We start from the raw sequence: 26,725 nt of genomic DNA on the forward strand, positions 1-26,725 counted from the left end.
CCTGTCTAATAGCTCATCAGTTTTTCATGCAAGTTCTGTTAGAATACTTAAATACCATTTAGTCCTGGTAAAGTGCTAGTAAACTTGTTGCTTTGTGTTGTACAAATTTGATTTAAAGCTTTTTCTGCTACCAGTTTGGATTCAGATGGCTTCACAGACTCTCTCTTCATAAAGAGTCCAATGTGGAAACCTCCTTGACTTCCAAAACGTTGGAATCCAATACTGTTAGTCAGTCAATACAAATATAAAAGAGATTGTGACAAATGAAGCAAATTAATTTTATACTTCATTGTTCAGAGGAGAAAGGTCTCTAGATTCCGATTTCAGCCCTCGTCATTATTTTGGATTGATGATCAGTAATCTATCATTTATATGATTATCTCTTTATATATGTACTTCAACTCACAGAAGGTCTGGATATGCTTTTACACAGTTAAATACATTTCTCTTGTTCGGCTCCACTTTTCTGCTTTCCTTTTTTTGTTACAGCTGTACAGCTCCTACATCAGCATGATCTGTTCTCTTAATTTTGATTTAAATACTTACCAATAGTATAATCATATTTCTCTGGATGTTCTTCTCACATAGTGTAGAAGTATAAAACCACATTGTATCCATGGCCACATTTACAACTGGACAGACTAATTTTTGTGTTGGATTCTCGATTGCATAGGAGCCCTTGCACCCTTGTTCTTTGATTGTTTGGTTTGTAGGATCTGCTACAAATCTGCTTGTTTGAAATGCTCTTTGGTTAGACAGAGCTTTGCTATTTCCTGTCAAACTTCATTAGCTACTTAAATGCTTTATTTCCAAGAATACAGAGTTTTAATGATTGCATCTCTGCCTTGGTGCATCATCCTGAACTGTGCTTGCATCTGCCAACTTTCTGTTAAGATTAAATAGTCTTCATCTTAACTTTAAGCTTAAATACCAGTACCCTGTTTTGGGGGTTTTTTTTTAGGTAAATTGTGCATCCTGTTCCAAAAGTCTTCCACAGTCTAATAAAACTGAATTCTTTCTTCCTGCATAATTTTCTCAGCTACTTTATGAAATATGACTGTAATGCCAGAACCTGTGCTTTGGTACTAGAGCTATTTCTAAGATGTAGCCATGGAGACAGTCTTGTTGTCAGGTGGCTAAAAAGCTAATCTTTCTTCTCCAAGAACTTTGAAAATCTTTTATATGTTCTTATTTTTATCATGAACAGCTCCTTCTTCGTTTTCTCCAAGAAATGCTCTGGATGTCTGCTGTGTATCATAAAACCACCTGTCTTTGCATTTAGTAATCGGAATACCCAAGGGCAAGGTTGTGTGTACTGTTCTGAGACTCAGATCTTTGCATATGTGACCATTAATAACAGATTTTAATGAAATGCTGGCAGTGAAATCTGATATTGTACGGAATTAGCTGAATTTTAAGATTGGTTGCAGATAAGAAATTTAGACCAAACTAATCTTAAAATTTGATAATCCTTATAAGCATATGTGGAAAACAGGCTGATTCATGTAAAATAATATTTTATGTTGTGCAACAAGTAAAAGCTCTCTTTGGAATGCCTTCTTTTCTTTCTTTGGATTGGAATGCCTGCTTTTCTTATTTGGCATCTGAAGTTAATACAGAGCTAAAGAAGATTGGAATTCACAGAGATCAGGATCTTGAATCTGTAAGGTATGTTCCTTTGATAAAGGAGTTACACACCATGCTGTTGGATATTTGCTATTGCAAGAAATTACGCATTCCAAAGTGGTATCACAAACCCCCTTACCCTCTGGTAAACGGAGGGTTTAGGAAGCTAAATCAGCTCAGCATTTGTGCCCTTCTATAGGTTCAGTTCTGTGTATTTCAATCATTCTTTATTTCTAGGCCAAATGCTACACTGAGGGAGACCTAAAGCACATACAGATGATCACAGCAGTTTTCATTGTCTTTTCAGGAGAATTGAACTGTGTAAACTCAGACTGCACTCACTGCTTCTTCACTCAGAGCTAGTGCTGGCTGCTACATTGTGTTCAGAGACCATGAGAAAACTAGATTCTGAACCAAAGGCAATCTGTATTGGGTTGATATTTCAATAGCAGGTGGGGATGAATAGCAATTAATAACATGGATTTATGGGTGTGGTGCTGTATTACAGTGGTGAAGCTTTGATAAGCTTTGATGAGCATGTTTACAAGATCCTTGGAGTTTTAATAGAGTGGTTTTCATTAACTTTATTTATAACCTATAGTTTTTATTGGCTATACTTAAATCTAGCCTATAAGGATTTTGGAGGTTTAGAGCAAACTTAGAGATATAAAAAGTTAAGTAACTTTATCCAGTGAGTGTGTTTATCCAAATATGTCGTCAAACTTCTCAATTTCCCTTTTAGAAAGCCAGTTAGGGACAGTCTGACTCATTCTCCTGTCTGACAGAACACAAAGACATCCAGAGTTTAGCTGGCAAGACTGTTGAAAAAAAGGGAGAATTTTAGGATTTCAGGGAGTGGGTCTTGCTTCTCAGTTCCTCAGTTGGATGCAAGATGAAATTTTGAAATGAGAAACATGTGAAATCTTGTCTAAACATTTAATAAATTATGTCCCAATTTCCTGATGACTTAAACGCAAATTGTGGGATCTGAACATTCCTAAAGGTCTTTTTAATAGCAGTAAATTTATACATCAGAATAAGGTTTACAGTGCTCAGAATTTCCTGATAACCCTAACATTTTTAGCAGACAAATCAGAGTGAAGGGAGAGGAGGGTGCATGGTCTCCATTTCTGCTAGATTTTATTTCCTTTTTCACAAGGTTCTCTGGTTTTGTTCAGACTATGAGGAGGAAGGAGTCTAGCATCATGTGTAAGAAAGTGCAGGTGAGATGGTAAACATTACAGTTTACTGAGATGGAAGGGTAGTTCAAAAAAACCAGGGTTTAGTACCTCTTAGTACCTGATATTGTTTGTGGGACGTGTCTTTCCCCAGTGACTTGAAGATGCTGTGAATCAAAGTGCTGAGGCTAAGGAATTTCCCTGTAGCATATAAAAGCCAAAGACCTCGACTGCTTTTAAAAGTGAAGAGCTCCATTTTAAGTTGCAGGTTTTAATCAGCTCGTATAATTTCCAATGAGTTGGAAGGTATTGGCAAGGAAGTAAATAAGGCAAAGAGCAGCTTTAGTGATGTGCTTTTGCAGTGCCTTAAGTTGGATGCTGTCTCTGCTGAAGATGCTCAGTGGATCTTGGTCAGACAATGAGAGCAGACCTGTGCAAGTTATATCTCATCAAGCTCTTGTACACATTTGAAAACAACCATGTTTCTGGATTCAGTGAGTTTTTCTTCTACAACACCAAGGCAGAGGCTGGGGAAGGTAACTGTTGCTAGGCCAAATCTGGCAGACATAAATCAGTTAACTGAGTAATTTCAAAGTTGTCCCTTTTTCGACTTTTAATCTCCTATTTGGGGGAGGGGAGAGGAATAAAAGTTTTCTATGGCAGAATACTTCCCGTAACATCTCTCAGTAGTCATCACGACTGTTGTTTTGGGTTTTTTATCTGCTTGTTGCTGTTGTTGATGATCAAGTTATGGTTCAAGAGTGTAGTGCTGGAGCCTTCCCTTGTCAGAATGTCTGTACAAGCTTCAGCATTTACCAGCCGTGTTTCCCATCATAAACTTTTCTGTGGGAGCGTGAAGGGACTGGCTAATTCTCTGCCGGCTCAGTCTTTGGAGTTCCTTCAAGTTGCACCTCACAAGGGCCATTGTGTCAGATTTTATCCCAAAGGGTGTGCAGCTGAGTCCTACCACAGAAGGAGAGTAGGCAGTTCTCCTTTTGGAATCATCCTGAAGCAGCAGACCTTACTGCCAGCCCTCCTCCTAGGGTTTTATCTGCTATGGATCTCTCTGTTACCAAAATAGGCACCTTAGGGTTCTTTTTCAGTCTTAGCCAAGTATCTAGCATCAGTATCTCTCAGTAGAGGAAGTACTGTATGGAGCTGTTACAGAATGAATTATTGAGTGAATGGAAAAGTATAATTTTGTTTATGACAATGCATCTTTTATAGAACATTTCTAGGGAGATGAGGACTTTTCTGTATTTTGGACATCTGGAATGAGAAGTAAAATTGTTGACACTGCTTTTGGAGTAAAACTCTGTTGCAAGGGAAAGACACCATGGTCCAGTAGGTTTTCTTCTATCTACTCCTATTTGCTACTCTGAGCCATCCACCTGGCCTGTGCCTCATCATTATACACACTGAAACATACATGAGTCTGAATCACAAATTTTCAAGACCAGAGTTCAGTCTGTCCTTCCCAAACTTTTAGATCATTTCTGTGGGCTTTTTTCCAATATTCTTAGTAGAAAGATACAAATATTGAACATAGGTTTTCAATGTGTTCACACTCTTGATCTTCAGACTCTAAATAGGTTGTGTTACCTATTTAAGTAGGTAACACAGGTAGGTAGGCAGGTCCCAGTGTGTGGTGTTTTTCTGAAAGGCTCTGAAATGTGCATTTCAGGCTCAAGAAGCAAAATAATGTACGTACATAAAAATAAAAATTGCCATGAGAGATTTTGGTGTTTATTTTTAGCAATTTTTTCAAGTAATCTCTTTTCTTAACAGATTTAGTGCTTCTGATCTTTTTATTTATTCCCTCTGATCTTTTTATTTATTCCCTGTTTAAAATTACTGTCTCAGCACAGAGACTGAGGCTGAGACATTTTTCTTAAATTGCTGCAGTCTCCCATGCATGGTTCTCTCATGTGTGTGTATATAATACTCAGAGGTTTTTTAGCTCAGCATAAATGCATTGAAGCTCACAGCATGCCATGGGAAACTTGGTTGAGTTTAGATCACAAGTCTTGGTAACTGATGTGTGACCTGCATTCTGAGTTCTCATGGCCATTTTCTCCTGCCTGTTTTTAAGATATGAAACTAATTATAGCACATACAAGTCGCTTAAATTTTTCTGCCGCGAGAAAGATCTTAACTTCATTGAGATTTCTCCTCCTCCACATTCAAACAGGAGTACATCTACATCTTTTCCCATAGCAATGGCTTTTTTTGGGAAAATTATGAGATTGTCAAGTTTGCTGTCTTGGAGAACGATTTAGGGATTTTTCTGTCTGTGTGATGTTGTGTGTTTGCTTTTCCATGTTACAGTTACAAAATCCTGTGCCAGTTTCTCCCTCTCTCAAAGCCCCACCCTGCAATGAATCAGAAGTGCACCCTGTCTTTTTTTGGTCACAGGTCTTGGTACAGTCATCTGCCTCTATTGTTGCTTATGATTAGACTTGTTGTGCTGTGCCACACATGGAGTGGTGCCCTCGGTCTTATTTGGAAATGTAAATTGGTGACTGGAGCAAGTGCCCCATTACTGAGGGCAGTGCCTCCCCATGAGCATATTTGGCCTGTGCTTCATCGCCCATGCTGGTCACTGCTTAGGTGTTGATTTACAAGAGCCATAAATATGCTGAGTCTTGCCAGCTTAGAAAGGTCATCCTTCCCTTTGAGTTCTGACATGAGGGTTCAAAGTGCTGACCAGGGCCACCACCATGGTGGTAAAGGGTGGCTTTCCACAGCTGTCCCTTTCAGAATTTGTGTCCTTTTGCAAGGAGGGCAATGAGAATCTCTTTCCCCACACATGAGGGGAGAGAGGGTAGCAGTGTAGGAGAATGTCCTTTGCTAAGGTTATTCATTGTGCCCTCCCCATCGTCCCAAAGTGTGCAGTGATAGTATTGGTTGCTAATAGTGATAGTGTGCCTGAAACAGTGAACAGACATGTTGCATACCCAGAATTAAAAAAATATCTAAATATGAGTCTGTTTGTCTGTGTCATTCCACCAGTGACAGTGGAGTTGCATGAGAAATGTTTGTCATCTAGATTTCACATCTCCTTGCTAATGACAGTAGGAGGAATAATTTTGAATTGCACCACTGGTCTAGAGAGAAATTCTCAGTTGCATTAACACTGAGCCCTCTTTCTATTTGTATTTATTCTTGGAATTTTATATTGAAAAAATATAACGTGATCTTGTTTGACAGTTTTGGGATCTTAACCCTAAATTCTATTTATTTGCTCTAAGATAAAGTATTTTTATCTTTCATCATGCACAAAGGCTGTTGTAAGCATCTTTGAATCCTTGAATTGTGACAAAGATTTGATTTCACAACATCTGTTGAAAGTTATGTAGTGCAACAGTACATAGTTTTCCACATAGGAGCATGAGGTAATTAATCTGTGTACATCACTTCCTTGAGTCTGTCTTCGTGCCTCAGTGGTGTTATTAGTGGGACTGTCCCATTGGAGTGTAATGTGGAGTAAGACTGCTAATGTTGTGCTTGTGGTGGGTCTTTCTTATTCACCTACAGAACACAAGATACCCATGAAAAAGGTCAAATGTACACAGATCTGGCATCCATTTCACAACTTGCAAGACATAGTCTCCAGCATATGTAATACATATAACTCGTTGCCAGAAAGCTAAAAGGAAATGATTGCATTTGAGTACAATGCAATCTACAACAATAGTTCAGTGTGCATGAAATTAAAAACCGCTGGTAACACGTGTAGAATAAATAAGTTGACAGTGTTTATTTTTACTGCAGCTCTCTGCAGAGATAAAGTCCTGCTTCTTAAAATATTTAATTGGCTTCATTAAGAAAAATAGCAAATATTAATTATACTCATTCTTCCAGAATATTGAATTTTCCAGAGCTGGACATGGAAAATATTGCTAATCCAATGTGTAAATGTGTTTGAATTGAAGTACAGCAATGTTATGTTGGCAAATAATACACTTCACCTTTTAGTTTAAATGGTTCCTTCTTTCTTTGATACCCTGTCCTGAATTTCAGACACTGTTTACTTGATCTACTGTGGGTAGCAATTACTTTCATCTGACACTTTAAAATAAACCCAAAACACTTTGCCTAGAGCTCTCAGCTTCTTCCTACTTTCATACCAACTCAAACCCTGAGCAGTCTTGTAATCTCATTTAATTTTGGTGCAATTCTAATGTGATGTTTAGTCCATGTAATAACGTTGCATTAGAGCATAAGAAGGTACACAAGTGAGCTGTAGCCTTAATTCAGTATTGAGTGTACATCTAAGGAAAATACAGAGAAGGCTGAAATAGCTAATATGGAAATGATCAAAAAGTATTTTTTAAGTGAGGGCCTGGAAAATTATTTAATTATTTGGAAGTACATAAAGATATGTTTGGCTTATTTGGGTGATTGTGTTTGGCTTGTTTGTTCCTTTGTTTTTTAATATTTATTTTTCTTGGAGGTGTTATGAACAAGAATTTGTGAGAGTTAAATGTAGGAAGGCTCAGGTAAAAATGTGTGTAGGTACAGCAGGCTGAGTGACAAGCAGTTACCCCAGTTTTAAGAATGGAGGTATTAGAGAATTGTAAGGATAAAGCCAAAAGTTTGAGGGATAAAAGGCTGATTCCCTTCTGTTTTCATGAAGTTGGGAATGACAGGTTCTCATGAACCTGTCATGACGTTCTCATGACAGGTTGCTCATATGGTGAGATTTGGTGTTTTGGTGATGGCTGGAGTACACTTGAGTCATCATCATAGAGATGATGCCTGACTTTGAGTTTCTGTGAGGAGAAGCACAGAGAGTGAATGGATGACGAAAAGACATTAAAAATAAGACCTATGGAGTGCTATGAAGAGAGCAGAGGTAGACAATGGTAAGTTTCCAGCTCAGGCTGGAACCACCCTGGGGTTTCCAACCCTGTGGAGCACTCAGAGAAATGAGCCCAAGCTGGAGTCACAGAAACCGTGTGGGTAAGATGGCAAGGAAGTGCTGAATGCTCATGTGTGCCCAAGGCAGCCAAATTATCAGAGAAAGTGAAGACAGATTAAGTTCAGAGCTTTGCCAGAAGAAGAGATGTTACTGAGCTTTTACAGAGAGCAGTTTTGGTTGAACATGGAAGCCAGACCAGAACAATGCCTACAATGAGGGAGCAGGTCTTTTGGTGAAGATGCCTGCGTTTTCATCAGGAGCCCAGGCAGCCAGCACAATTACCTTGGGAATCTTCAGTAGTCATCTGGACAAGGATCTGAGCAACCTGCTTTGACTGTGAAGTTAGCCCTGCACTCAGCAGGTTGGGCTGGAGACCTCCAGAGACCACTTGCAACCTGCATCACTCAATAATTTTTTCTATTAACTGACTGACATTGAGGGTGGCAGCAGTTGGAGCAAAAAACGGTGTTTTGTAATGGTTTGTTAGATGAGAAAAGCTACATATGTGAGACTTCTGCAGATTGGGTTTCATGGAAAGGGACCCTTACATTAGTAGATGATCCTTAATCTTAAGATCTTATTAATTCCTTCTATATCAAACTGCAGAGTTTTGTGCTAATGTTTGAATTCTGTGAGCAAATTTATCATAACTACCTTTAAAAATGTATTTACATTACTTATTAGCAAACTCCTTTTTTCCCCCCGTCCTATTGAATAACATTGACTTCTTAACAGGTCTATCTTCATAATAAAGCTTTACCCTTTGTATAGTTGAGAGTCTGTATAGAATATAGAAGGTTTGAAGGTGGAACACACCTATACATTGGGACATTTCCTTTCATCCAGTTTAACTCTCAGGTACCTGTGATTGATTTATTTTCCTCATACCTTCATTTCCTTTCAGTAAATGGAAAATTGGGAATAGCTGTGCTTAGATAATATTTAAAGCTCCTTGAGATATCCATTGGAAAAGGACTGTGTAAGTGCTAAACGTTCTACCATTTTGCTCTTTTGTTTCTTTTTTTTTGTGTGGGATGGAGTACTATGTATATGCATAAATACTTGTATGCATATGGCATGTGTTTTCAAACTGGGATCATGGATATCTGCAAAACCTTCCAGTTTCATATTTTACTCTTGTAAAATGTTTTCTAAAACAGCAACTCTTATTATTTAACTGTGCTGCAAAAATATGGAATGTGGAGAGGTGATTTTGGACAAATACATACATCCTCAGGGAAGATACAGTGGACTCTGAATTAGAATCTGAAGTATTGTTTGTAGTCTTTAATCCTGCTCTCCATCTTCCAACCCCACAAAATGCAAGAGCTTCTGAACAAGGCCAGTAGCTTTTATGGTATGATTCTTGAGGTGCATCTAGTTGTCTTTGTATCCTTGCAGCTTCTGGATTTGTTATTTCTTACATTTCTCTGAACTTTGGTGCTGCTGTTTCTTTAAGTTTCAACAATACAACCAATTTTTCCCTTCTGGACTCTGGTTGACTTGGTCTGCTACACTACCTTGCACAGGTTGTTTGCCTTGGTGTTCCTGTCTGGTCTGCACGCACACACAGAGAATCATTCATGTTGAAGTGCAGGAAAGACCTATCCAGTTGTCCATTGGCCTCTTTTTTCTCCACAGGACTTTTCCTCATATGCTACGAGTTTGTCAGGCTTGTGGCTCATTTGTGGCTCCATGCTTTAAAAGTGTGACTGAAGATGAATCACTGCAATGACAGTAGCCTAATTTTATTCTTTGTTTGCTGGTAAATGTCTGTTGTAAGGAACGAGACTGTTCACTTTGAAGATCAGTTTTTTTCTCTGAACTACAGCAAGACTATGGAGGATTAGTCACTGGCAACGAGAAAAATACTTAAATTGCCTAAAGGGTTAACATTGAATGCTAATCTGGTCCTCATAGCTAGAAAGTTCTCACTCATCCTGTGATGAGCTTAACCTCCCAAATGTGACAATGTACAATTGCTGAGGACAGTCTTGTTGCTTTACTGTAAAGTCAAATTCTTGAATCGTTAAGATGAAGAGCTTTTACTGAGTCACCAAAGACTCTTATATTTTGCACAATCCAAACATTAACTCTTTCAATGAGAGATGCCATCAATGAAGGGCATAAGGCAATACTAAGGCTAGAGATGTCTAGTTTATGTAAAACATTATCATCTGATAAATTCATCACTAAAATTTTCATGTTAAAATTCTTCAGTTGTTTTTCTGAGCACACAGGCAAGAGAAAGGAAGTACTTTCTTTCTGCCTTATTTGAAGATATATCCAGAACAGTTTGTAAAACTTGGGTCTAACTAATGATTTCTTTAATCTTGCCATAAGAAGTAGTTTTCAGAATCTCAGCATCATTGTCTCATAGCATCTAAGTTTTTTTCCTTTTGATCATAGTCACATGTACTTTGTTTGACTTGTATACATTACATATCCTCCAATGATATCTTTAGCATATACTGTAGTCTTGCTCTTTGATAAAAGCAAGGCACGTCTTTGGCTAAATGAAAGTCGGGGATTATGCTTTGAACCTGAAATACTGTTTGGAATGCTATATATCCATCATATAGAAAAGGATATTGCTTCTGGCTAAAAAAGAAAAATAAGTTAATCGGTGAATACTTCCTGCTTTTTTTTTTTTACTTGTATTGGGGGTAAGCAAAACTTCACGTCATTGCTTTATGTGTGAAACTTTTTCTGGAGTTCTACTTGTTCTTAATCCAAATGCAAAGTTTGCATTTGAGAAAATGTAAATTGGAGTAAGAATTTTCAAGTGGAAGAAAAGTTCACTTTGCCATGTCAGGCAGGCTCATGTGTCTTAACTTGGTGAGTGGTTTTTTTGTTGTGGATTTTTTTGTTGGGCTTTTCTTTTTTTCTTTTTTTTTTTTTTTTGCTGTTATGGCAGGCAACTGTGTGGAGATCTTGATGGTGACATTACTTGGCAAACAATTTGGAATCAGCTCAGTAAGTGACATCACACCCCCTTAAGGTTTTCCACATAAAATACATCCTCAAAAAAAAAAAAAAAAGAGACTTAATCTGAAAGCTATTATTATATCCTCTAAGGGCTCTTTAAGCACCTCAGCATTCCCCCTCTTCCCACCATTTTCCAGGCAGCTTGACTAAAAGTAGCAGACAATAGTGGCAAATGCTTTACAGTCTTTTTGGGAATGGGAACAGAGGTGGGGCAGAGGGGAAGGGATAGAGGGATATAGAGAGGGGCAGGGAAGAGAGTTTTAATCCAATGTCTGTCCTGTTTAAAAAAAATATATAATTACTCCAGTATTTGGTCTTTCCCTGCGTGCAGCTTTTCACAGTGTGAGCACATCGTCTGATGTAACATTTGCCACTCTCAGCAAGTGGAGTTGTCTGGCTCTGCCTCTAAGAGATGAATGTGTCATATTTTGAGGAGAAGACAGCAGAGATGAAAACTTCCCTTGATCTCAGGGTTTGGTTCCTGATTGATGATGATTCCCAAGAACAGTTCCTAGTATGTGCTTTTCTCTGTGTGTCTGTGCTTGCCTGCATACATTTTTTTGTACACATTTTCTTCCCCAGCCTCTGTAGCTGTGAGCTGTAAATCCGGCCGCGTGTTCGGTGTGTGCTGCCTTTGATCGATGTGCAGCAGAGAGGTGCAGCACACGGCGTGAGCGCTGCCAGAATATGTGGGACATGATGTAACACAGGCCAAGCAAAGGAAGAATTATCTGTGCATAATGTGAGTTTAGAATAGGCTTGACGTTCTCACACCCAAACATTTCCATCTGTTCCTAAACGAAAGGAAACTGAGACAATATTCTCCTATCTTCTGGGCTAGCTATACAGGGAATAGGAAATGTTCTTTGATTTTTTTTTTCCCCCCTTAGGATGTGTTTAGTTGTATTGCAGATTCAAAGAAGGCACAGTATAAAGTGGCTTCTTTTAAAGACAGTAAATGAAGTTAAATTCTTAATTCTTCTGAGAATTGGTATTGAAACTGTAACACTGTGCTTAAACAAGCTGTGGCACTTCTAGGTTAATCTTAGAAAATAAAGCTGTTTTTATGTGTTTTATGCCAACCCTGATAGGAGACCTTTGTCATTCTTACTTTCAAAGCTTTCTGGACATTATCCTTTGCCTTTGCTTTCACGCTATGTATTTCTATGTTTTGTCCAAATATCTACTTTTCCTCATGTTTTTTCCTTCTGCCATGAAAGGCTGCATGTCTGATGACAGGTTCCATGCCTTACATACTGTAGAGTGTACCAAGCTTCTAAAATACACTGAAAGATTCACCTCCTTCCTGTTGGTTACAGTGTCACACATCTGCTCCTCTCCCTGTATTCTTTGCAGTGTAACCTCCTTGGCATCATGCAACAGTGCTGAAGAATCTGCCAACTGTTTGACCTACCTTGCTGGCTGATGGAGATGTAGACATAATTGTTTGTTAGAAGTCATTAGTTATGTTTTCCCAGCTGAACTCTCAAAATACAGTTTCACAAATATGTCTGATTTTTAGTGGATGCAAAATAAAGCAGAGAGATTCTTAGATGTAATGTGAAATTGTGCATATTTCTTAATATTATAGTAAGAGAGAACCTTACCTTTCACATTCTTGTTCCAGCAAGTTTGTAAACTCATCACTTTTTTCCATGTATTTGCTGTGCTTCCTCTTCTCTTCCTCTAGTTCATGCAGTGTCTGTCTGTGTGCTTTTTCTACCATTAGTAGTTGTTCCAGCATTCTTCTGTGAACTTCTTTCTGTTTCTCTACAACTTTATCAAGCTTCAAAAAGAAGGGAAAAACTCCTGAAGTATTTTAAAACTTTTGCTTTCTTGGGATTTCTTTACTAAAAGAATTTTGAGAGCAGCTTAAAAATATAATAATAATAATAAGCCTAGTAGCAAAGGCATCAGGTTTCAGTTTAATTCTGTCAGTCTAATCCCAAAAAATTAGAAAAAATAAGGTACTATTTTTCAAGACCCTCAGTAACCTCCCTTTCCTCCTCCTGCCATGAGTGATCCTCAACTTTTTTTAACTAATTAACAGTTACTGTTCCCAGGGTTGTGCTTTTCTCATTGATCACTGTGGTAGAGAACCAGATGTCTTGGCAGAAGAAGCATCATCCAATGCTTCACCAGTGGATGACTCACTTTTGGTTGAGTAGAAATAGCTGTTTCACTTATAGCTGCCTAGGAAATAAGAGCATTAAATTGCTTTTGTAAGGTAGAGGTTGATCAAAAAGAGTTTTCTGGTTTCACAATATGTGCATGATTGTGCCAAGAGTGCAAAACAATCCTGTCTCTTGTGCTTACTCTGAGTGTAGCTCTGGGTTTCTGGAATATGTAAGTGCTGAATTTTTTAGTAGATTTTTTTTTTAATGGTGGCAGTTCCTGTTATGCTCCTCAGATTGCACATGTTGTTGAGGTCTTTTTCTTTCAGATGGCACCTTTACAGCACAGTTTGAGCATAAAATTCCCTTCCCTTCTTCAAGGATTTCTGCTTAACACCTGATCAGAGAATCATTAAGGCTGGAAAAGAGCTCCAAGATAATTGATTCTAATTTTTGACCGAACACCATCATACCAACTAAGCCATAGCACTAAGTGCCATGCCCAGTCATTTCTTGAACACTTTTAGGGATGGTGACTCCACCACCTCCCTGGGGAGCCCATTCCAATGCCTGACCACCCTTATAATAAAAAATTTTCAATTTTTCTAAAGATTACTATATAGTGATATTTTAACATAAAAAAATCTATTTTAGCTTTTGGCAATAATTTTTAATTTTTCTAAACCACAGAGGTATAGGCATTACTGTTCACTAGACTTATGCTGTTAAAATAACTCCACAAACTTAGAGAAAACTGTGATTCTGATTCAGTATGTGACTGAGTTGTGCAAGTGTGTGTATGTAACCATGAGTGTTTTTCCTCCTTGGGCATTACTGATCTAGCTGAAGTTTCAGAGAAGATCACTGGAGGCCATCAAAAGACCTGGGAAGAATCTGTATTTGTGAACCAGCTTTGCTCCCTGCTTGTTCCCCTTCAGAGACTGCCTCCCTCATCACATCAACATAGGAATCCATGTGTCCTTTTTGGAAAAGAGAAATTTTGAGCTCACAGCCCAGTGCCTCCTTCTAACCACAGTCTATTCTAGTAGGTCAGTCTGATTGTGGTGTTTCACTCTATTAATAGGAAAGAATTCACAAATGGGCAGTGTGGGAAGCAAAGCTGGTTCTAGTTCTCTGATGTTTCCCCCACAAGGAATTCTATGTGCCACAAGAAACAGTGGGGTTTCAGATTCTTAGGGCTGCTGCTTGTTTTGGACAATTTAATTCCAGGGAGTATGATTAATTATCTTTTCCTCATGTTTATTCATAGTTTGGCCAATAGAAATGATGACAGAGAGACCTGGAATGCCTAAATATGACTTTCTTGAATGAGTGAGGATATCATCAATTTCTGCTTAGGTTTCCAAGTTTACCCCTGCTCATCTCAGCTTCTTTTAAATCTAGATATATTCTCTTATATTCCTCTTAAATAATTGTTAACCTTTTGTTGACACTGCTGTGAATGAAGAAAAAAGAGCTATTGACAAGCCTTTGAAGATGGTTTGAGTCCAAAATACTCCAACAGAAATGTGAACCATTTTTTTAAAACTTTCTGCACTTTCTACTTGTGGCATTAGAGAGTCTTTTCTGTTGTAACATAGCTGAGCTTGCTTCATGCATGATCAAGAAATGCAAAGAAATCTGTGATTATTTGTTTTGCTGCTATTTTGTGGTGCTCTTACAGCAGATCATTCTGGTTTTTATATCTTGTTCACTGGTCATTTGTATGCTTTACCCTAGCAAGGTGACTTCTTTCTGGAAACATGATCCTGAAGCAGGACCTCCCCTGGAAAAACATTTCTTATATAAACTTTTGCATATGCAATGTCTCTTAGTAAGCAAGAATCACCTTATACAGGAATCTTTCAGCTGTGCTTTCTATATCTTCTAAAGCAGTTGAAAACTGGTTTACCTTAAAAGGTCAGGTTGAGGAAAACTGTCCATTTTAATTTCTTCGCACTCTCCCTTATTTTACTAGAAGTGGAAATTTTAAAAATTGAAATCTTTTGTTTAGCTTCTAACTTACCAGACAGATGTTTTATCAACCTTCCCCCCACCCCACCATCCAAGATTTCAGAAGGGTTTTTGGAACAGGTTTTACAGATGCATGAAATGCTGTCACCTAATTTTCTAATCCTTGTCTTTTTAAAGATGATGCTGTCAGGTAAATATGCAATGTTGTCAGAAAGCAATCTGGCTCCTGATTTTTGCCAAAGTTCTGATGCAGTGCTGCTTGCTACTATGGCTCTGTTTTGCTTAAATTGATATGAACTGGGCATCAGCTTTGCAGGAGTGCCTGCTGGTCCCAGCCCTCAGTGTGAGGTCAGGCAGGCTCCATGGATGGGGTTAATAAAGTAAAGACATGTATGTGGATTGGAACACCACTTTGAAAAAGTATATGTAAAAATCTGAGGAGATATGTAAATTGCTGTCATAAGAAAGCACTGACATTTCTGGCTACAAGCTGATCATAGATGAGATGATCCTGGTTCCAGACATGTAAATGCTTGATTGAGATGAGGGTTAGTCATCAGCCAAGCAACATAACCAAGTATAAAATAGTCCTGCTTCTTACACTGTTTGGTAAAGGATGTGGGACCTACCAGGAGGGTTTTACATGTTCTGTATATTTTGTTTGCTTTAGATTACTTGTTGAATGGCTACAAGAGGTTAATTCAAGCAGTAATCTAAGCAGCATGTATGCAAAAATAAAAGTTATTAATTCCAGGGTGCTGTTTTGCAGCTCTCCGTACTTTACACTTCACAGGAGCACATTTGTCACTGTTGAGATTACAACAGTTTGGATTACAAGCTGGTGTTCAGGACGGGTGGGGTGTGTATTCAGGGCAGGGAGTTGGAACAAAGAGTTTTAAATTGGAAAAAGAAGAGTAGTGTCTTGGGGAGACCTACTCACATCAAAGAGTAAGAGAAAAGTATAAGCTGCTGTATTAAAGCAATTTGCATGTTGCAGTTTTCTCCTGTTGCTGGGAGGAGAAAATGCATTTCTGTTTCTTTTAAGCATGCTGTCAAATCATTTCTACTGTGAGCATTTGGCTGTTGTGTCTGGGAACAAGCTGGAGATTGTGAGCTCGGGAGGGAAGGGAAGAAATGCTAGGACTGTCTCCTGGTACAGGTGGGTCTTAAAGGAGAGAATTGGAGAGACAGCAATCCTATATCGCAATTAATGCGCACACTTGAGATCTGCATGTGAGATATGTAACAGGAACGGGCATTTGGCCTTGTGTCACCTGTGTGTCCCTGTGCAGCACACCTTTCCCTCCCTGCCTGACCACACAGAGCAGAGCCTGGGACTGGGTTGCTGCACTTCCATGTGGTTTGTTGAGAAAATGATGTGGCCCTCTGCAAGATAAGGGCAACTCCCTTGGGAGCAAATTTGACTCTTGCATTTTCCCTGTGAGATCTTGTGGCTGACTCCCACATCTCCATTAGAGAAGAGGGAGAAGTCATGTGAACCCCTGCTGGTGTGAGATCCTCACACAGAAGTGTCTCCAACAGCCCTGGGTTCCTCAGATTGCTCTGGCCAAATCTAGATCTGTCCATGCAGAAATACCAATTTATATGCATGCACACAAGTTTACTCAGCCTACACAGTTCCTAGCTAAAAACCACAGAGAACTAATAAGAAGCAGTATAAATGTCTTCTGGTGAAAATTAAAGTGATAAAATCTTAATTAAGTGATTTGTTGTTTTGTTCTTGCTAACCATATGGGCTTTTTGCTAGAATTAATACTTGAACATGCTGTACAATACAATGGAAAATCAGAGGCATAGCCTTACGTAACTGTGAATAGTTGAGCAAGCATGAATAGTTTAACTACATTTTGTCACTAACTCTTGACTGAAGTCAAACTAGGATGGTGTATCTCATACCCATTACATCAGAACTGAACTGTTCATCTTTCTCTTTTTAGATTGTTTTGTGTTTGGTAGTGTGCCAGAACAAAATCCAGGGTAGTTACATTTTTTATCCTAAGTTCAGTGTAATATTATTCCTGTTAATATCTTCACAGTCATTGTTTATAAATGTATGATCCTGAGTTTAAGATTACAAGAGATTTTGGGAGCACTTTCTCCCTTGCCTTTTTCAACCCTAGCTGAGCCAAATTTCCATGCAGATACATTGGTGGTCTTCTCCTGAAAGCCACCTTGTCAGCACTGCTGTTTGAGTCTCTTCCTGTGACTGACTTATTGGTGCCCTACAGCTGTGGAGGGCAAGTTTCCTTGGAAAGCTTTGACCAACACTTATCAGGTGTTGTGAGGACACAATCGGATAGACTTTGTTAAAATACTGATGAGGGTGCATCTGTCCCAAGGTGATCGGTAATGAGGTTTCAAAAATTGGTTCAAGTTTTAATTATCCTTGATGGATGTAAAATACAGGCTTTCCTCTCATTTCACTTCTTTTAGAGGAGTTCTCAAAATGGTAGGAGGTTTGTTCTATTTCAAACAGTGAGGCACATGATTTTTTTTGTCTCTGACTTTATTATTGACCAGAATCTGCTTTCTGATACCATAAAGAGAAGCGAAAAAGACACCACAAACTGTGCAGTGTCTTCATCTTTATCTCTCTTTTCCTACATCACCATCTCTGATTTTTTTGATTCCTTTAAAAAACATTGTTTATTTTTGAATCAGGGAAAATTATTCTTAAATTGTTGTTCTGCATTTACTAGAATGTTGAATACCCTTCATTGTCTATTTAAGAAAAGTGGAGATTGATCTGAATACAGATTTTTTTCACAAAAACTGACTACTTCTAAATTTATAAACCACGCAGAAATGGAAAACCTTTTCAGCCTTTGAGTCAGAAACAAAACCAAAATAAAAGTCTAATTTCTTTTATGGCCCACAAATGTGAGTGCTAACAGTAATTTTATCTGACATTTTTGTCAGTTGCAGAAAGAAATAGCTGTAGAGCAAGTTTGATTGAAAAACCTGTTTAAAAAAAAATTACTATCTCCTCATGGCCAAAGAAGAAATGGTTTTAGTCTGTCACACTTCTCATAGGTTTAGCAGAGGAAGATGTATCAATGCTGCTTTCTACATTTCTTCACCTATGAATCTTGTTCCCAGTGAGTAAAATTGTCAGTCACCAAATTTTCCCACTACATTCTTAATCAAATCTGCCAAGAAACTTTATGTTTAGAATAGATAAGAGAATTGTGAGAGAATGTTAAAGGACTGGAAATCTTACAGTTGCCTTGTGAAATTGATTGTAATTTCACTTGAGTTTTAGGAAGATTCTCTGTGTTTAGAGCTACCAGGCAAAACTCTCAAAGGTATGTTGTCCTAGTAGCAAAGGGGAGAATTTAAATGGTCTGTTCCTGGGCTTTGTGGCTGGTTCCACCTCTCCTTTGGTCTTTATATGTGTTTTAAAAAGACCAAAAAAAAAAACAAAAAAAAAACCCAAACCCAAAAACCCAGAAAAACAACAAAATGGATCTCTGACATAATTCAGGGCGATTTTGAAACTGAAATTGTGGAATGCCTGCCTATTACAGCATTCTTGGGTTTACCAAGACCAAGAAGTGGCAGTGGTCCTTCTACCCTTTCAGTGGCTCTCAGGTGTTTACCTTTGCCTTTTTAAATTGCCAAATCCGCTGGTGTTAGAAATTATTTCTCTGCCATTAAATGTAAGAAGGAAAGAGTGTATAAACTTACATAAACTAACAGACTGAGCTTATGTTTTCAAACTGTTTTGGACTTCTCCTCAAATAATTTCCATTTGTGCTCAAAGTTTCTGTGACATAATAGCACGATGTTCTAAAATAAATTAAGCTTCACAGGTGAACTTTATCTGTTTCAGATTATAACCAGAGATTTTAACCTTTGAGCTTCTGAAATGAGAGTTGACCTTTTGCCTGTCATAATTGTGTCTGGAATGATCTCTGTGTCCTTAGGTACATTTCTGTTGAAAAAACTTGGAAAGCACTTGATAGAAGACTTTTATTTATAATTTCTGCTTTTATATTTTGATGTTTATCTATATTGAGCAGTATGTTAAAAAATGTTTATCTGAATTGGAGACAGCTACCTGGGATAAAAAAACACAATCTGACGTGAAGGTGTTTTAATATCCAGTGATTTGCATTGCAGGGCAGAAATGAATCAGATAACATTGTTCAGAAAGTATGGTAGCTGCTGCTGCAGTGTAATTAAACTAAAGGTTACTTAAGCATAACATGAGAATATTAGATTTCTGCCTGTATGAAGTTTCTAATGGCAGCTCATTATAGTAACTCTTCAGAGCAAGCTGGTATCCCCATGACTGCTCCTGAATTGATGGGAGCAGGGATATGCAGAGGTGCACAGCTGTGTCATTGCTACTCTGCAGCCACTGGTAAGATGGGCCTCCATGAGACAAGTGGGACCTGGCGAGGCTTCTGCTTGTATGGACTGGGAATGTGGATAACAGAAGGGGAAAAGAAAAGAAAAATAAGATGGTTTGAATTAAACAAAATCATGTCTGTCGATGTATAAAGTCCCAGTCTGCAGTATAAGTGAGGATCACTAGATTCAGGTCCCAGCTGGACCCTGGACTTTGTTCTGCTCTCACTTACACTCATGTTCCTTTCCAGATTTAGAGCTCATTTCCCTCCTTCCCTAGCAGTGGGTGAGATTTTCTGTTGAATCTGGTGGGAACTATGGTTAAATATCGATTACTCATTCTTACCTCTCCCATAGGCTTTTCATAGACATCTTCTTGCCATTGCTCAGCCTTTGTTTGAATAGCGTCTCGCTGGAGTGCCTCTAACACCTTCTTAGGAGTAACAAAGCCATATTGTGCTTCAAGCAAAGCTAAGTCAATTTTTTCAGCCTTAAGTACTCCTATAACTTCATCTTGAGCCTGCAGAAACACAAATTAAGGCTTTATCTTGTTAAACTGTATTTATGTATTTACATAGCTCTCTGCTTTTGATTTTAAGAAAAATGAAAAGCTTCTAAAATAACACTGTGTGTGTAAAGTGCTCCAAAACAGTCAGAAATGTGAAGACAGTTGAAAAGCATGAGGGAAGTGTTGGTCTTTGTATTTTCTTAGTTCAACATAAACTCCAAGATCTTCAGACCCTTCATCAAAGCTTAAGTACTTCTTTAATGATTAGATTGTTTTGCTGTTTCTGGACTAATGTGCAGCATTCACAAGAAAAAGTTTCAGGGCAAAGTATGTCTTGTGGTATTAGAAATGGTATCTGTGTGGTATCTTGTTAGTGCAGGATGGTGGGATGTTTCTTGAAACCTGAAAGTGTTGTACATTCTGTATGTTTTGGGTGGAGATGACTTCTGTAGTTTAAACACACTACATATGTGTTCCTCTTGGGTTTTTTCCCCCCGACTCTGCATCCTCTGGTGGTAAAGTTTGGCCCTCTGTCTCTCTCTGTTGCAGTGATACAAACTCCATGAACTGTCTCAAACATCTGTGCTGTGCAATCATCTCAAGTTAAAAACAAGTATGTGCTAATCCTAGAAGGATAGACCAGGAAGGAAGGAAATCAGAGAAAAGGATAGACCAGGCTTCTAGTCTGACTCCTTTTGGCTGGAAGACTTCTGTATCCCCATTTATGACTGTTGAAACAAATGTTAAAATATAAAATATTCTATTTCTAATCCTTAGCAAAACACAGAAGAGTGGTCTTTGTACACCTTGAATGTTCTGGAACTTGGAAAGGAATGACATCTAAATTAGAAACTTAGTTATGATTGGATTGACAGCTGATCTTCAGTAATTTGACTTGGCAGTACAGGAGGTGGAAAATAAGGGATAAAAGATGATTTCCTACATTTTTTATTCATAGTGCTGCTTCCTTTTAAATTTCAGATGTGATTTTAAAATGTTCATTTCAGGTTCATTGTTTTCCAGTTTCTCAATTCCCTATTCCAGCTTTAAAGCTTAATAATTGAAGAGTGTGTGTATATATATTTACATTTATGTTTTTACATTTATATGATGCACATGTAATGAAGAGTGTGTGTATAATATAAATAAATATATAAAAAGGTGTGACATCTGAACTTTAACCTAAATTAAGAAAGGCCAAGTGGGCAGGAGAGAAATGTTTTGCAAATATGGAAATTGTTCTGTTTGGATAATGAAACACTCTGTAGAAGTTTGTCTTGAATCTACCCTCAAATATTGGTGCAGCTATTAAATATTCATATCACATGTGTGTTCTGTTCAGCATGTCTGTATTATTATATAAATATACACACACACTTTAAGTGTAGAACTACCCAGGTACTGTCTAGGTAATAAACTCTGACACCGTGTGCTACACCTATTTAGGCCACTTTGGCCAGGTTGTTTTTTTCTGTGCCTGTGAGTAGTTTTAAAGTTATTGCTTCTGTGTAATAAGTCTGCCACAGAAATATTTTCCCTGCTCACTGGAAATCTGGTTCCAACTTCCTGAAATTATGTTTGACCAGGTTAAGCACCATTTACCACTTGACAGATGGTTCCTTTTCTAGGTAGAAAAATGCTCACTCTTAAAATCCAGTAACTGGGGGGCTAAGTGGCATGTAACACATTTGCTTTGTACTATGGGAAATAAAATAGCTATTTTGATTTTTCTAGCCCAGAGTGTTGGAATACTGTTAAATGAGTTTCTTCTTGTGAAGTGGCACATACTGTTTCATAGGGAGTAAAACTCATGGCTTCACAGGATGGGAGGATAAGACATAATTAAGTAAAATATCTTAAAGGTCTGTAATATGTTCTCCATCTCAGCTGTACATGGCAGATACTTTGATTTGAAGATACTTAGAATGGGGCAGCACAACTAGAAAGTTTTATGAGTTGTCTGCTTTGATAGTTACTTGTGGTATAAAGATCATGTTTCCTGTCGATAGCTATAATAGCTATAATTTTGGGGTGTTTTTGTATGATACAGGACAAATATGTTCATATTTGTCCTGTATCAGACTGTGTAAGGTGCTTTCTGAAAAAAAAAAAGCAGCATATGTTTGTAGTGGAGGAGATAATGGGGTTGGAGGGTGGAGTGTCTTTTAATTTAGAATATAAAGCAGGACAATACATTACCTGTAATTCACCCTCAAGGACGCTCAGAAGAAATAGCAAGTCATCACGAGAGAGATCCTCTCTTTTCTTGACAGAACTTTTTTGTTTTTTCTCTGCCTTTGGGCTTCTCAGGATGGTGCTGACTTGGGCTACATCGTCCTTCTCTTTCTGCTGTGTTTGTGTGCTTCCTTTCCCACTGTAACCAACCTCTTCTCTGTGGTGGTCTTTCACCCTTGGCTGGCTCAGCTTTGGTCTGGTTGGGCTTTCGGTGCTGTTAGTTCTGGAATGCATGGTTTATATCTCTGAAGCTGAAGGAAACTGGGGAAAAAAGTAATTGTTTTAGCTAACAGAGACTGTAAAACTATTACTATAATTGATGGTGGGTGTTATTCCCTCCAGAATGGTAATTCTCCTTCTGCACAAGGCTGTCATTTGACAAAAGCTGACAACCTTATGCAGACCAACAGGACTGGGCTGTGATCCTTACTGGATGTCTGTAGTGCAGTGAGTGTTTTCTGGTCTTAAGCCATTGTAACAATTCCCTCCCTGATACTTCAAAGGCATCATCTTCAGCAGCAGCACTGGGTGCTTCACTGCAAACCACATTTCCTATTTTGTGACAAGGCCTAGCTCACCTTTCAGGTAGATACTTATTGTGATGAGGCAGATTTAGGTTCAGAAGCTTTTCACTAGGAAGATCTTTCTGTTCCACTTTGATAGTGTTCTGTTTTCCTTTGTCTACCCATGGGAGAGCACAAAAGTAGTCGTCCACTACCACGAGCTTCGGAGGTTGCATTATCCATGTTCGGCAAAAGGCAGGGACTAATAAACACATCCAGACTGCAAGAAGTGAGCAGCACTGTAAATGCTCCCTCCCCAGCACCACCACCACCAAAACCAAACTACCTTGCAAATTATGACTTGTCCACCCTTAAAATCATGCAATATAAAACCTTGCTACTTCTTTAGTGCTTGAGTCCAGCACTCTAGAGGTATTAGTACCTGGTGGAAGGGAGACGTATCCTAACTAGGCGCCTTTGAAGTGCCACTGTTAAGGAAACATACTCTAATGCCATTGCAGATAAATGACTAACACTGTGTAAATATTGATTAACCTCAGGAACTCGTGTTTTGGTTATCACCACTCAGATTAAGGAATGAATGGATTATAGTCCACGTCTGCTGGAAAACTGTGGTCATGGATACCATCTAGCAAACAATAACCCGATCGTGTGATTCAAAGGTGAAATTCAACATGTTCCAAACACAAATAAGGCACAATTTTTCTTACTAAACTGCCAAGCTAATTGCTGAAAAGTCCAGAAAATCATTATGGTCTATGATAGGCACTAGATGATTTCTTGAGTGCTTTTTTGCCTCAATTCTGTGGCTGCTAAAATTCTTTGAGAGCCTCCTCCCTTACTCCCACCATACTCTGACTCTAAATCTTAATCTCTGTGACTGTGCTCATTAACTGTAGTAACTTTCCACTGAATGCTAAGAATGATTCCTTTTGTTGTTTTTCTGCAAGAACAGAGGAGGTGGAAGTAGCTATTGGTTTATAATGGATGACATCTGAGAGTGGGGTGAATTGCTCAGAAACATTACCAAAAAAGAAAGTGACATTTTCTATAATGTTGAAGTCTCTTCTAGTCTGATTTGAAGCACTCATTAATAAGAAAAACTTGTTCCTCCAGGTCTAAGGCATGTCAGATTTGCATGGCAGCGTGCACTGGGAACAGTTTTGTGAAGCATCAACAATGTCAGGTTAGGATGAGAGCTTACTATAGTGCATGTAGGAAATGAAGAGTTGTTCATAGCAGGCTGGCAGTGATGTTAGGGGATGATGATTAGTTTTAGTTGGTGCTCATCCTGTTTTTTCAGTCAAATGCAGATTCCCTATATTCACTGTGGTGTGGTTTATTAGGATACTCACCTTTTGCCCCTTGCTTACAGATTGTTACTACTTGGGAAGAAGGCTGTTGGTTTCCTTTGAGTGTAAGATGCTGGATGCCTACTTGGCTTTTGTGTGCAGTTAAAGGCTTATGCTTTTAAGTTGAAATGCAGGAGTAGTGAGCTAAATCAGGTAACCTGAATGTACTCTGACCTTTTCTATGGGCTTTGATACCACAAACACAGGACACTATGAATTACATAAGCAGTCCAAGAAATCCCTTTCATGCATGTAAGTTGCAGCAGTGGTATAAACTGGACATCAAGCTAGTATCAAACTTGTTGACAACAAATGTCAATATGACATTTCTTGTGGAAGGAAAGGGAAACCAGCGTATTAGGAAGAGCCTTATACCTTTTCAAACTTTAGAACTGGGTGCACCTGGAAATCCTGAACTTGGAAAAACAGTCCAGAAGGACATCCTCCCCTGCATTTACTCTTGCAATGTATGTATGTTGTTGGCTTCAAGGCCACATGCCATCCAGTATTCATGGCTGTAGAGAGCTAACTCCCTTTTAGGTTTGTCATGCCTACTTCCTGATCAGGTAGATCAGTCCTTATTGCACTGGCAAAAGGCACTTGGTCCTTGGGAAGGCCAGCTGACTTGCCAGACAGGCTGTGCTCCTATGGAGAATGGCATCTGTTCAGTCTCCCAGGATGGAGTTTTTCCTTTTCTTGTTGAGAGCACTTATGTACACTTTACCTGTATTCTGTTCTGACATTCCTGAATGCCAGTGCCTACTATCAAATCTGCTAATGCAAATATTTATCCAATTAAGCAATTAATGTGAATTATTAGAGGTTGAAGTGAAATACTACAGGTATACTTCAAGCACTTTTTAAATGGTACTTGAATGTAGCTGATGAGAGGCACAAGCACTCTGGTATTAGTAGCCTGCTTTATTAACATAGTCTTCCTCAGTTCATTTATTTAAACTTTCTTAACTACCTGTACACTGTTAGGCATTGTTATTTATAGCATTGTCTGCCTAGAGAAGGCTGTTAGTGCTAATGGGGTTGGCAGAGGAGATAGGTATGAGTAACAGAAGGGCAATTTAAAACTTCAAATGCACAGTGTAACTGCTGGTGTAGCAAGCAAAGTGGTACCTCAGAAATGGACAAAACCAAGCATCCCATTCACCTACCCTGAAACTTCTCACCACCTGCAAATTTTCAGACTCCCCATCAAAAGATGTGCCACCACCTAAGGGACTCACCTTCAAAACACACCTGATGTTTTGGACAGAACATCAGCTACTCATGCCCTGTACCATGGCACAAAACATAAAAAACACTCATTCTGTTCCAGAGAGTGCTGGTTTTCTGCAATGCTATTACACCCTGGAATGACTGTAATGAGACATTTAAGACAGAAGTAGCATGATTTGAAATTTTTCACCAGTGTGTTTTAGTACATTGGGTTATTTTCTGTTTTGAGCAACTCTTTCCATGTTCATGAGGGGTTAATGAAGAGCAACGTTTTATTTCGTTGGCTTTTTTTTCCATAAGGTAAAAATGTAAATAGACCCATATAACTTATGAGTATCATAAATGTTGTTTGTGGCACCCAAAACAGTGAGCCTGGGTTCTCAAGGTTAAACTAATGAGCATAAAATTTGCCTTTTTGCATATCTGTCTCAACCAACACTTACATTCTATAATGATGGCATCTGTGTGCAAGAAAGAGGTAAGAAAAAAGTGTTTCTTCTTGTAACAGAGTTTGTAATTCACAGGGGCTCTGTGATTGCTCCTGGAGAGCTGACTTGTGTCTTGTGGCAAACCTTTGTATACAAGTTAATTTAAGCCCTTTTTCTCTGTACCACCAGGAGGGATGACAATATAAGATGTTGTAGAAAACGGTAAACAACAATTGCTAAAAATAAATTGATTGTGTGTGCCTTGCGTTTGTGATCTTTCATCTGTTTTAGCTCAATTACTAAACAACAGGGATTGTAGCTATGTAAATAGAAGAAGCAAGGATACTTGCAGCATTCTCATATGATGCATTACTGCTTGTGTCAAAATTAAAAGAATTTTGAGAGGGAACATCCAGGTCGTAAAGTCACATCTCCTGAAATCATAGACCACTGTGCTGTGGGTACTTAATAGAAATTACTTTTCTGTAATTGTGCTAATGGAATAGCAGAAGACCTGTGTTCTGCACTGTTGTGCTTTCCTTCATGTTATGAGGTGCCTGTTTTACAGAAGATTTTGCACTGGTAATCTTGCTTGAAGTGACAATGTAATGGTTCTCAAGCTCATCAGATGTGTGCAGCTTGGTTAGGCTGGGTCCAGATTCTTAGAGCAATGACATTGGGTTACACTGAAACATTCTGATAAATCAAATAATTGCAAGTTAGAGACTCAGCAAAGTTTGCGTCTATTCTTAGTTGCTCATATTCTTGTTCTTTTTACAGTTTATTTTCTGTTCTGTGTTTTAAAGATCTTGTTCATCTCTAAACTGAATGCTATCTTTCTGCATATAAAGGAGATATTTTCTTTTCTTGATGATGAACAAGCAATCTGAAGTGTCAAAATATACGTTCCTTAAGAGCCAGGTGAATAACGGACCAAATGTTTCTATGATGTTAACTTGGTCTCCATCCTCTCAGTCCTATTCTGAAGTAGAGATTAAACTGCATATGTCTCTTTGGCAGCAGTGAATTCGCAGGTGGTTCTGAAATCCCTGCAACTTTTGTGGGAAGGACTGAAATATCCTTCAGAGATGGCTTCATCTTAGAGTTTTAAGAGATATTTTGGCATTTATTTTCACCTTTGGTGTTTTCCTTTTTAGTCAGTGATTGATTTATGAGCTAGCAAAATCCCTCACAGGACTACATATTCCATTAATCCCAGGGTGAGGACCCTGAATTGTTAAGAACTTGCTGCTTCTTGCAAAAATCCATG

General features: G+C 38.4%; 2 protein-coding genes across 6 annotated transcripts in view; one reads left to right on the forward strand and one right to left on the reverse strand.

Moving 5' to 3' along the window:
• CMSS1 (cms1 ribosomal small subunit homolog) overlaps window positions 1-26,725 on the forward strand; it is a 256,935-nt gene that overhangs the window by 94,481 nt on the left and 135,729 nt on the right. The gene's annotated exons all lie outside the window — the stretch shown is intronic.
• The window catches only part of FILIP1L (filamin A interacting protein 1 like), a 188,092-nt gene that overhangs the window by 57,400 nt on the left and 103,967 nt on the right, over window positions 1-26,725 (reverse strand). Inside the window, exons 4-6 of the mRNA XM_064410747.1 lie at window positions 21,886-22,182; window positions 19,525-19,698; window positions 12,324-12,502 (exon numbers count right to left, since the gene is read on the reverse strand). Of these exons, the coding sequence (XP_064266817.1) occupies window positions 12,324-12,502; window positions 19,525-19,698; window positions 21,886-22,155 (623 nt within the window). The 5' untranslated portion in view covers window positions 22,156-22,182. The remainder of the gene's footprint in view (window positions 1-12,323; window positions 12,503-19,524; window positions 19,699-21,885; window positions 22,183-26,725) is intronic.

The sequence above is a fragment of the Passer domesticus genome, chromosome 2 (genome assembly GCF_036417665.1).
Source record: "Passer domesticus isolate bPasDom1 chromosome 2, bPasDom1.hap1, whole genome shotgun sequence".
Taxonomy (NCBI): Eukaryota; Metazoa; Chordata; class Aves; order Passeriformes; family Passeridae; genus Passer; species Passer domesticus.